Source organism: Cnephaeus nilssonii (assembly GCF_951640355.1).
Source record: "Cnephaeus nilssonii genome assembly, chromosome: 5".
Classification (NCBI taxonomy): Eukaryota; Metazoa; Chordata; class Mammalia; order Chiroptera; family Vespertilionidae; genus Cnephaeus; species Cnephaeus nilssonii.
This window is the reverse complement of record NC_137076.1, coordinates 47,233,172-47,245,182: the sequence shown is the minus strand read 5'-3', so window position 1 is coordinate 47,245,182 and position 12,011 is coordinate 47,233,172. Positions and strand designations below refer to the sequence as shown.

The window sequence follows — 12,011 nt, the reverse complement described above, 5'->3', positions numbered from 1 at the left end:
TACCATAAGGTACCATCCCCATATGTCTAGTGGGATATATGTGACCTTTCATTTGCTCTTCTGCCTTGTGGTTATACAACATGCAGGCAATGACTCTTAGCTGTTGTTTTGTTTTGTTCTTTAATTAGAATGAGTATCTGAAGTTGGTACATTAATAGAGAGAATCCACTACCCATAGTAAAACTGGATTCTTTGGGGAATAGTTTTTCTAAGAGAAATATTACTTTAGAACTCATCCACAGAGTTCAAAGAGTGGGCATGAAGTTAGAGTGGGTCAAAAAATGGAAACAGCTGCTAAAATTGACTTGCCTGATCAATGTAAGAGATGTCTCTGTGGTCCTTTCAATTTCAGTTGCTCTAAGAAATGACAAGGTTGTCTTGTCCTTGACAAAGGAGGCTTTTTCCAGAGGAACTACCCGTTGAAAGCCCAATTTTGATCCAGGTGTAAACGAAAAAGTTTTTGTGATAATCACAACTTAATTTCTAACTTGATTTCACAATCAGTTTTAATGATTATTTTTCAATTACATGAAGAATATTAACAATCTTAATGTATGCCTACTATTTCAAATTTATTATCATCATTAATTTATTCAGTCATTTATTTATCAAAAAATATTTATTGAACTCATGCTGTGTGCTAGGTACTTCTCTCATTGACACAAGCAACTAACAAAGTTGTTTTATGCAGTTAACATTCTAGATGGATGCAGAGAATAGCAAACAAACTGGTAAAAAAGTAGCAGGTCAGATGATGACAAGAGCAGTGGCTTCCAGTCATCCCGCCTCAATGAAAATTTCTATCATTCTGTTTTTCAGATTGACCATTTCACTGTTTTTATTTTTTCTACTTCCTAGCAGCATGTACTCTTCTTCTATTTCAACTAAAGCTGCCCAACAGCTTAGTCTTTGGACCTCTTCTCTTCTCTTGAAAGCTTGTGGTAGTTTTTCGGGTAGCATGAGAGTCAGTGAGGATACTCCAGATGAAACCCTCAGGATACTTGGCTTCTCTGCAAAATGTAAGAATGTTGATGATGTAAGGGATTTGCTTCATCTTGACATTTCTTTCTAATCAATGGCACAAATCCTCAGCATCTTTCCCCATCTCAAATGCTACATTTTGTTCCTAAGGCAATACTTTTACTATCTTAGTTTGTTTTCTCATGTGATTAAAAGTAAGATTCTAGAGAATGTGTAAACAAATATAAATCTCTCGAATTGGAATCTACTAAATAACATAACTACTTTATTGTAAATCCTACTGCCATAAGCAGCACACTGTGATAAAGTTTGATTCAGGGAAATATATTAATTTTTAAGAGAAACCTCTGTCCATCTCCTTTATCATCTATAAGTCTAAATTTGTTAAATCTAATGTTAGTCAGATACTATTTTAGGTACATGTGCATTTTTTTCTTAAATTTAATAATGAGGTTTTTCTTGATGCTTCCATATAAATGTTGAGGTTACAAGGAAAAGTCATAGGATCATTATTGCACCATCTGTTCTAGCTGGTTTGTTTCAGTCAAGTGCGTTCTGTGTTCTTACTGAGCTGTCAACAATCTGCCAATTAATTATGAAAACCTAACAGGTTGTCAGAGGTTACTATACTGAGAAAGTGAGCTCACCAGCCAGTATATCATGGGACTGATTACTGCTGATTTACAAACAATTTCCAGAACACCTTCTGTGGATGAGTAAACTTTTAAAGACATAATAATGACATCTTTGGATCGTTTAGCTGAAGAAAATTCAGAAGATGACAATTAGTTTCTGAGCATCTATAAAGAAGAGCTATCTTTTTGTTTAGATTGTTATTTTATAACTATATAATTGGATTCAATTATTTTTCTTGGTAATATTTCTATTGAGACACTATTACAAGGTAGCTGTTTGCATAAGATAAACACAGAAACTAGTCTTGGTCCTTTGTCTTGTCTAACACTGCACTGCTGAGCTCAAATGCCTATCTGCAATAGAAATCAGAGTTCCCTTGAAAAAAAGTTATTTGACTTTTAATATTAGTTCTCTTTCACTTTAGCTGTGAGACCAAGTAAATTACTCCAGTTGTTTGAGAGCTTTGGCTGAAATAAATTATTTATATTATATCTTTATTTTTGTACTTTTTATTATTAAGAAATTTTAGACTTGAAATTCATAACACTATCAATGAAGAAATTAATCATTGTTAACAATGTAAGAGAAGTTACTTAAAATAGTACAAGTAGGTTGCATGTGCTGCATGAATACACTGAGTTATTTTTATAAACTCTTTGTAAAATTTCTAAAGTAGATATTCCTAGCCTATTGCCTTTGGCAGAGAAAATATTTCAGTAGTTAGTTGAAGTTTAATCACCCAAGGCTTATGATATTTTTGGCCATTTGTTAAAATTAATTGTTAATTTGCTGTATATTTTATAGTGGATGAAATAATTGTAGCCATATATGTATATACAAATTACAAATACAGGGTGTCCCCAAATTATATACATAAGTGTGTGTGTGTGTGTGTGTGTGTGTGTGTGTGTGTGTGAAGGAAAAGATAGAGAGGGAGAGGGAGAGAAGGAAGGACAAAGAGAAAAGAGGAAAAGAAACCCTTACATGAGCAATCTGAGCACTTTTAAGAAATGTAGGACATCATCTTTACCCAGAGTCATGAAGGAACAGAGTTGTTGTCATGCCTCTTTCCCACCTCCCCTGGTTCACCACAAAAGGAGCATAATATTCAGATACATGAGAAAATATACCTTTACCGAGCTGGTTCCATTTGCTTTATTCTTGGACTCTACCTTGGATTTAAAATATTCCATTCATTGGTTTTAAAAGCTCATATTTACATCTGAGCAAATGATTAGACTATACATAAAAATGACAGCAAAGTGATGGATTACAAATGAAACTATTTATTTTTCTCAGGTTATTTTTGTAGCAATAGTGAAAGTAGGGATTCCATTCAGCATTGTCAGAATGCAAGAAAACAGGATCCTTCCTTTACCCTTGAATGCAGGATGACATTCATTTATGCATTTATTTATTGAATGTCTAGTAAGGGTTAGGTGATTTGCTAGACCCACATGACATAATGCTGAAAAAAATAACTCATATCCCTGCATTTATGAAGTTTGAAGAAAACAGATATATGTATACTCTAGTGAAGCAGACAAACATTCAAACCATCATATTAATATTGTATAATTATAAACAGATGTTCTAAAGTAAAGGAAAACTGACGTATGATTGTGAGTGACTAGGAAGTCTAACTCAGGCTTGGTATTATGGATAGGATCTTTGAAGGATATGTTTGATATGTGAAGGCATTTGGATAATAATCGGGAAAGAAAAGATTGAATTTCATGTGGAGGAACTAGCATACAAAAGCCAATAGTAGGAATTGAAAAAATAAGTTCAAAGAACTGAATGAAGGTTAGCGTGTCTGAAAAGCAGTTATTTAGAGAAAAAGAAAGACATGCTGAGAATTTGCAGGCTATGTCAGTAATTTTGTTTTTACCTTAAAGGTAAATTAGTATATTCTAAAATTACTGACAAGGGCAATAATGTCATTGTTGGAATTTTTGTACTCACTGGGGCTGTTGTGTGGAGAATGGCTTGAAGATTCATGTACATAAATGTGGAAGGACAGTAGGGATGTGATTGGGACAGATTAGGAAGAAGGGGTGCTGATAGCATGAGCCTGGGTTGTGACTGTAGACTTGGTGAGAAACTGATGCTTGAGAAATATATTCTGAAGGTAGAAATAACAGAACTTACTGGTGTGTTTAGTATGAATGTAAGGGGACCAAAGATAGCCAAAATGTCCTCTTTGTTTCTGCTTGAGTAAATGGATGAATGAAAATCTGGGAAAGCATGACTTCACATGTGGGTATGTATGTTATGAGAAGAAGCTTTTGAAACATAAAGATGGAGCTGTTAAGGAGGCTAACTATACCAATCTGGAGATTGGGTGGGTGGAAAGCAGTATATGTATTTGAAACTATAGACTGTGTTGAAAAAGCCTAGGCTGATTGAATGGAGTAAGATAAATGGCTAGCAATGAGATTTAATAAACTATAATATTTAATAACAAAGTAAAGGAGTAGGATTAACTCACAAAAAGAACTGAAGAATTGTCATAAAATCTATAGAAACAGAAGTGAGGGGTGTCATAGACATCAAGTAAAATGACCGTTTCTTGAAAAATGAACTATTACTTTGGTAGTGACATAGGAACATGATTGAAGCAGACTATGGTCAGACAATGGTCAGAATGAAATACACAACTTTACTGACAGGGTTAGTCAATTGGTTAAGTTGCTCAAGAAGTCAAATGTACAGCTTGGCTGAGGAGGAGAAAGAGCTCCTCTATTGCCGCAATATGTACAAAGATGTGTTGGTGAAAGTGGTGAAGTGAAATATAATTGAACTCTTTATAAAAGGGCTTAGTGTTTATCTATACTAATAAAAGGGTAATATGCAAATTGGTCACAATGCCTTCACAGTAACAACTGAACAGCAGGCTGCATGGGGCGACTAGGCCGGCAGGGGGTTAGTGAGGGATGAGCAAACGACTGATCAGCAGGCTGTGTCGGGTGACCAGGCCCGCAGGGGCCTTAGCAAGGGATGACCAAATGACTGACCAGCAGGCTGCGTGGGGCAACCAGGCAGGCAGGGGCGTTAGTGAGGGACGACCAAATGACTGACCAGCAGGCTGCGTGGGGCAACCAGGCAGGCAGGGGCCTTAGCAAGGGATGACCAAATGACTGACCAGCAGGCTGCATGGGGCGACCAGGCTGGCAGGGGCTTTAGTGAGGGACGACCAAATGACTGACCAGCAGGCTGCGTGGGGCAACCAGGCCGGCAGTGGGGCAGTGAGGGGTAACCAGGAGAGCAGGGCGGGCAATTGGGTGTGACCAGGCAGGCAGAGGGGGGCAGTTGGAGGTGACCAGGCCAGTGGGGGAAGCAGTTAGGGGCAATCAGGCTGGCAGGCAGAGGCAGTTAGGGGTGATCAGGCTGGCAGGGGGTGCAGTTAGGAGCCAGCTGTCCCAGATTGTGAGAGGGATGTCCGACTGCCGGTTTCAGCCCGATCCCAAGGACATCGGACATCCCCCAAGGGGTCCTGGATTGGAGAGGGTGCTGGCTGGGCTGAGGGGACCCCCTTCCTCCTGTGCATGAATTTCATGCACCGGGCCTCTAGTATAATAATAAATGCCATTTTACAATTTTCTGGTATATCCGAAAACATAGAACATTGAAAAGAGTCATAGGAATTTTTGTTGATAGCACTTATAATACAATTTTCTAGATATCTTTGTAGTTTTTACTTTTTAATTTATTTTGTTTTACTTAAAGGGATGCCCTTTTTAAATCTATTGGAAAAATGTATTCATAACTTAATATAACCCATTTGCATAATTTCTGTAGTACCTCAGTTTATTAAGTACTACTCTAGTAGACTCTCTTCTTAATCTCTTACCAGTCTTTACCAGTGAATTATAATAACTATAGTTTTATTAAGCATTATTCACCAAACATACTCCAAGAAGAATTCAAGATTTATAAATATGTTGATAATTGTATTCTGTATGGATGCTTAGAAATTTGTGCATGGTTCACTGTTTTCTTTTTCTTTTTAAAAATTTTCAGCATGCTTTTATTAATTTTCTCCTCAATGCATTTTTATTGCCCCTATATTCTACTTAATGGATGTTATATAAGGGCTATATGAATGAAAAAAGCAAACAGTATTTGTTATGGTAAGATGATATTAATTTATATTTGGAGATGCTTATCTATTATGGATTTAGTTGGTAATTGCTGATAATTTTTTATTTGGTCTGTGGATATTTCTTTGCACTATTAATACCTTTTAATACATTTTTTCAATATACAATGGATTTTCTGATTACTTGCAATGTTAATTTTCACAGGTGAAAAGCAAAAAGGATGTTTAAGTACTGGTCAGCTGTTTTGTTTCTTGGATTCATTTTTTTGGAGTCAGAAGGAAGGCCAAGCAAAGAAGTAGGATATGGCCTTAAATCTTATCAACCTCTAATAAGACTGCGACACAAGGTACAGTCACCATTCTGAATTTTCTCATAAGTCCTAGTAATTAGGAGCTAAACTATTAGTTGTTTGGTTTCTTATTCATTCACGAGCACTTAGTTAAGAATATGGTTTCAGAATATAATTTTCATATTATGATGAAAAATACACATTTTAAAACATAAAATGGTAGTAATTTTATAAATTTAGAATTTTGAAAATGTTGACAAAGTAAAGAGATTGCTTATTTAAAAATATATTATTAAAGTTAACAAGTAGTAATAGTTTTATAAAAGTAATTAAATGTGTTAAGACTTAATCATATTATTTCCACATTAATTTTAAGTTTAAAACTTTTAAAACTAAAGCAAAAGTGTTATGTTCTTAAATTTGTTATAAAGGTAAACTAAGAAAGGATTTTTATACTATGGGGAAATGCATAGGTTGGTAAAGGATTCATTTTTGTAGAAATAATGAAACATTTTAATTTTATAAAAATAATTTTTGGCTATAAATACTTCTTTATGTTAAATATATTCAAGTATAAAATAAATAGACATTTAGGTGTAATATGAATTATATACATTATAATAATTTAAGCTAGTGATTTTATTTTAATAACAGAACATGGTAGTATAAATAACAAACTTAATTAAATATTAAATCAAATAAAAGTTTATAATACATTTTGGTTTTCATAGAAAGTAGAAGACAAAAAACATACTAATTAGGAGAGAGAAAAAATATTTAAATGTCTTATACTACTTGTCTTAATAAAAACTTTCAAAATAAACATATAAGCCAGAGAAAGATAAGTATCACATGATCTCACTCATATGTGGAATCTAATGAACCAAATAAGTTGATGGTCAAAAATAGACCCAGAGACATAGAAGGAAAGGCAGGGGAGGGTGGGTGGGAAGACATCAACCAATGAAGTTGTATGTATGTATGCATAACCCGTGGACACAGACAAAGGGTGGTGAGGTTGGGTGGGGTGAATGGGAGAATGCTGAAAGAGGTTAATGGGGGAAAAAGGAAGACCTATGTAATACTTTCAACAATAAAGATTAAAAAAATATAAATAAATATATATATATTAATTTTTTCTTACATTCAACACACATCTTTGGTACTTACATTATATATATTTTTGCTAAGTTCTTTCATAATATTATAATCTGTATATATATATATAAAAGCCTAAGTGACCATTACGACCAGTTGACTGAATGGACCTGTTGACGACTGACCTGTCAACTGGTCACTATGATGTGCACTGACCACAAGGGGGCAGACATTCAATGCAGGAGCTGCCCCCTGGTGGTCAGTGTGCTCTTACTGCCAACCTCCCATGACCAGCCAATCTCCTGCAGTCCCTTCCCCTAGCTGGCTGGTCCTGATGTCCCCAATAGGCTCCCATCAGGATTGGGCAAGACAGCCCCGATAGGCCCCAATTGGCCCCAATCAGCACCAAGCCTGATCGCCAGCCATGCCAAGGAACCCTAGCGATGCACAAATTCGTGCCACAGGCCTCTAGTATCTTAATAAAATGACTGAGCTTTACTGGGATTTTTATGTGGCAGAAACTAAGCTAAGATCTGAATTATATTATTTTATCTTCAAAACAATCTTATGAAGATGTACCTATTTTCATCTTATAAATGAGAAATCAAAGTTCATAGAAACATTAAGGAATTTTCTGAATACATAAATTTATTTTATCTATTAATTAGCTAGGCATAACATTCAGGATAGGTTTCATAGCCAGAAAAGTAAAAAATAAAATAAGAAAATTGTAAAAGTATACTTCAATGCCAAATATCATTGTAGAAATTTAGTCACATGTAAAAAATGAATATGTTCTTAAAGTTTATAGTCTGGGTAAATACAAGGGAAGATTGGCCTCATTCCACTATCTTTAAATTATCATTCATGTCATCTACTTCGGGACTAATACTCAGTTTTATCGTAGCCCAATAATAAGAAATAATAACACCTTTGTGAATATTGTCAAAAAACATTATTAATACAACATATTGGCTCATACTCCAACATACCCAGTGAATATTTATTCTGTACTGTGTGTCTGCCCTAAGTAATGCATGTTGAGGTCAAAACTATGACTTTCTAATCCTGTTATTCCTATGCCGTGAACACAGTAGATACTGTTAAATTGAATCTCTGAGAGTCTTTAATTAGTAATAATACTTGATTGCTGATATTTAAAACAGAGAGACAGAGAACATCATGGTGGTACTTAACTTTGAAACATCTTGGGAGAGAAGTGAAATTAAGCTACAAAAGGCATTTTGTGCGTGAGTGAGTGAGTTTGTGTGACCATGTGGAAGTGTGTATTTGACAGGAGCAGAGAGGCACCCTGAGTTGTGCAAGCCCCTGCAAGAACCACCAGATAGTTTCTACTCACACCCATCCCCCACCTGACCACTGGCAACTACCTTTCCTACCCCAAGACCTTGAACATTAATCTCATTATAGCCTTTATATTTTGTCTGTATCAGTCATTATTTAGATTCTAGAAATACCTGGTCATCCTTTTTTCCACTGACTCTTATTGCAATTAGGCATATGTGCCACTTGATTGCTGATGCTTTCCCAAACCATAATTGAAAATGGAATAGCCATAACCATTCCCTATCTCCAACTTTTTAAATTTATTTTCATTCATAGACCTCTTTACCCTTCCTTAAGATATATATTTCACTTATTTATTTATTTTTTAAAATGTTTCCTTCCATTTAGATGTAAGCTACTATTCATCTTGCTGTACACCTACACCTAGAACAGTGTTTGGCAGGTGGTAAAAACTCAACAAATAGATACAAAATGAATGACTCCATCTGCTGACTAGAATAAGACTGAAATTAAGATGATACATGCATTTGTATTATGTAGTGAATTATACATAATTATGTAGTTCATTATAATTATTTCATTAATTACAATTAGTCAGTTAATTAGGTATATTTTTATTTTTTATCATCTTATCAGAGTAAAATCAACAAAATGTTTAAAAACTTTATATATATTTCAATATTATTACATAATTTCCTATTTATTTTTTCACCTACATAGTTTTGTTTAAATTGCAAAAAGTATAAATTCTACGTGTCTGTAAGACTGAGGTAATGCATAAGAGATTTTCTATTTGGATTATGTCTCACTAATATTAAGTATTAGTTATTGACTAGAAAACTAAAACATGGATAATCAATAAAATCAATCTCCAGTTCTGATTAGCCATTTTCCATATTTTCCCCGGAGGACTTTTAGTACATTGAATCTAATAAAATAATATGTATAGACCTCCTATTTGCCAAATATTTGTGTGTCAATTGTGTAATGAATCCCTTCTTGGGACCAAAAAGTGAAATGTGAGACTTCTGAGATTACATAGACATATTGTAGATATAAATATAAATATATGTGCATATTTATAACTTTTACAAATATACATACACATAAATGTGATTGAAAATATATTTGTGCTTCAAGAAAACACAAGAAACATAATTTCATCATTCTGATTATGGTAATCTTAATTATAGTCCACAGTATGTGTCTGAGAGAGCTAATCATGTATTTCATACAATGTGTTTCTTCAACAAGCATTTATAGAATATAAAATACAGGGATTCAATTAGCACTCTAGAATTTTAAAATACAATTACTAAATTCAAACCCTCAAAATGGTTATGTTATTTATTACTAGAGGCCCGATGCATGAAAATTCGGCAAGAGTAGGCCTTCCTTCCCCCAGCTGCCAGCACTTGCTGCCCTCCAGCACCTGGGACCCGGGCTGCCAGCACTGGCTTCCCTCTGGCACCCGGGACCCAGGCTGGCTTCCCGTCCTTCAGAAAGGACGTCCGGAATGATGTCCAGAAGACATCTGGTCTAATTAGCACATTACCCTTTTATTATTATAGATTATTTTAAAGTAAACAGTGCATACTTACATTGTTTTAGATACTTTCATGTTGAAAGTAATTGTTGAAACTTAATCTTGTAATAGTCCTGAATGCAGGGAATGTTATTTCTATTTATCCAAATGATATCATTAAATCTTGGAGAAGTAAAGTAACTTTCCCAAGGACAAGAGAGGGAATAGACAAAATCATTGAGATGGGCAAAAGGAACCAGAAAAAAATAAAGATGATAATGAAGGTAAAGCAACATTACACTGACCCTGAGAAAAAAACCTAATTCTCTTTCAGATTGTTCCTCCTGCTTCTCCATAAGCACAACCACAGTATTCCCCTGTGCATTTCTTCGCCAGACTGACATGAATGTCTTCTCCTAAATGTTGCTGTAGCTCTTGTTTAGGGCCATCTTCTCAATAAAGACTCACTGGGATGCATAGTGACCACCCTAACTGCTGGTCTCATTGTCATGTGCATGAGTAATGAACTTCCTGAAGTCTCCCAAATTTTGAACCAACAGCAGTATTGGTGTTTCAAAGAGGTCTTGACAGAACTTAATATTCTCAGGCATTTACTATATATTAAGCTCTTTGTTAGGTTCATTCTATACAGTTGGTCATTTAATTTTGAGTATTCCTATGTGGTAAGTAGTTTTTATTACTGTTTTATAGATGAGGAAATTGGGGTTCACAAATGTTTAGTAATCATTTAATTTTACACACTGAGCAAGTTAGGAAGCAGGATTCAGGATTTAATACATATGTTGTCCTATGAGTACTTTTGGTAATAATTTGACCTGTAGGTCATATATTTCCTATTCTCCCCTCATTCTGATCACATAGTAATAAGAATTTTATTTATTGGTTGCTTTGTGGCTGGATGAGACTTTGTGTCTAGTTCTGGCCAATGAGTAGTGAGCACTGCCATGCAATGCATCTGGGCTGAACATTATCATTGTAAAATCTCCCTGAACTCTCTTTTGCCTTCAGCATGGCAAACAGATCTGATCAAGGTAGTGGTGGCTTAAATATCCAAAGTCTAAACAAGTAGGATGAATCAAACATGCAGTTAATTAGTGATTCTCTTGTAATGTGAAAGGAGGGGGCGGGGGAACTTTGGTTTTAAACCACTGAGATTTGGGTGTTGTTTGTTATCTGTCTCAATAAAGACAGAACTAGAATTTAAATCCATATCACCTAACCACAAATCCTGGGCTCCTTTGCTGTACCATCTTGACTTTCTGTTTCACTTCCACTCTTTGTGATGTTATTACTCTTTTATTCTCAACCAGAGAACTATGGGCCATGAGGCTGTGGTGGGCACTGGGGCAGGTCTCGGCCCGTCCTCCGTGCCCCTGCCCAGCCCCTCCCGCCACAGCCCCCGGCCCCCTGTCTGCCAGCAGCTCCACTCCCACCACAGCCGCTCACACACACTGATGGCTCTGGGCACCCACTGACAGCGTGGAGTGATTGGAGCCAGCAGCTGAGGCAAGCAGAAGCAAGCCGCTCGCACAGTGATTGGAGCCAGCAGGGATGGCACCATCAGTGGGTGTGAATGGTGGCTCCTGCCCCGATTGCCCCTCAGGAGCAGGGGGAGGCGGATAAGCCCTCAGGGCTGATCAGGGCCGGCAGCCACCGCTTGCACCCACTGATGGCACAGAGTGATCAGGACCCGTGCTGGGTGCCGGCAGTGGGTGTGAGCAGTGACTCCGGCACCAGCTGCGGTTGCGAACAAGGCTGGTGCTGGCAGCAGGTGCGAGTGCCCGGTGGGACCACAGCACGGGAGCAAAGAATTTTCAGTAACCACCAGAGGCTCGCCCTGATGACAGTGACCGACACCCCGCCTTGGTCTGGTGCTCACCTACTTCACCACCCTGCCGTGGCCAATACCTACCATGTTCCGTGCGTGCCCCCTAGTGGTCAGCACACATCATAGCGACCAAATGTTCGTTTGTTTGGTTCGTCTGCCATTCGGTCTATTTGCATATTAGGGTTTTATATATATATATATATATATATATATATATATATA

The 12,011-nt window shown here is 36.4% G+C and overlaps 1 protein-coding gene across 3 annotated transcripts in view; it reads left to right on the top strand.

Moving 5' to 3' along the window:
- Nucleotides 1-5,940: 5,940 nt before the first annotated feature.
- The window catches only part of FSTL5 (follistatin like 5), a gene marked incomplete at both ends in the record, with an annotated part of 536,981 nt that continues 530,910 nt past the window's right edge, over nucleotides 5,941-12,011 (top strand). For all 3 annotated transcript variants that reach the window (XM_079773039.1, XM_079773038.1, XM_079773037.1), the window contains one exon: nucleotides 5,941-6,066. In XM_079773039.1, the coding sequence (XP_079629165.1) occupies nucleotides 5,941-6,066 (126 nt within the window). The remainder of the gene's footprint in view (nucleotides 6,067-12,011) is intronic.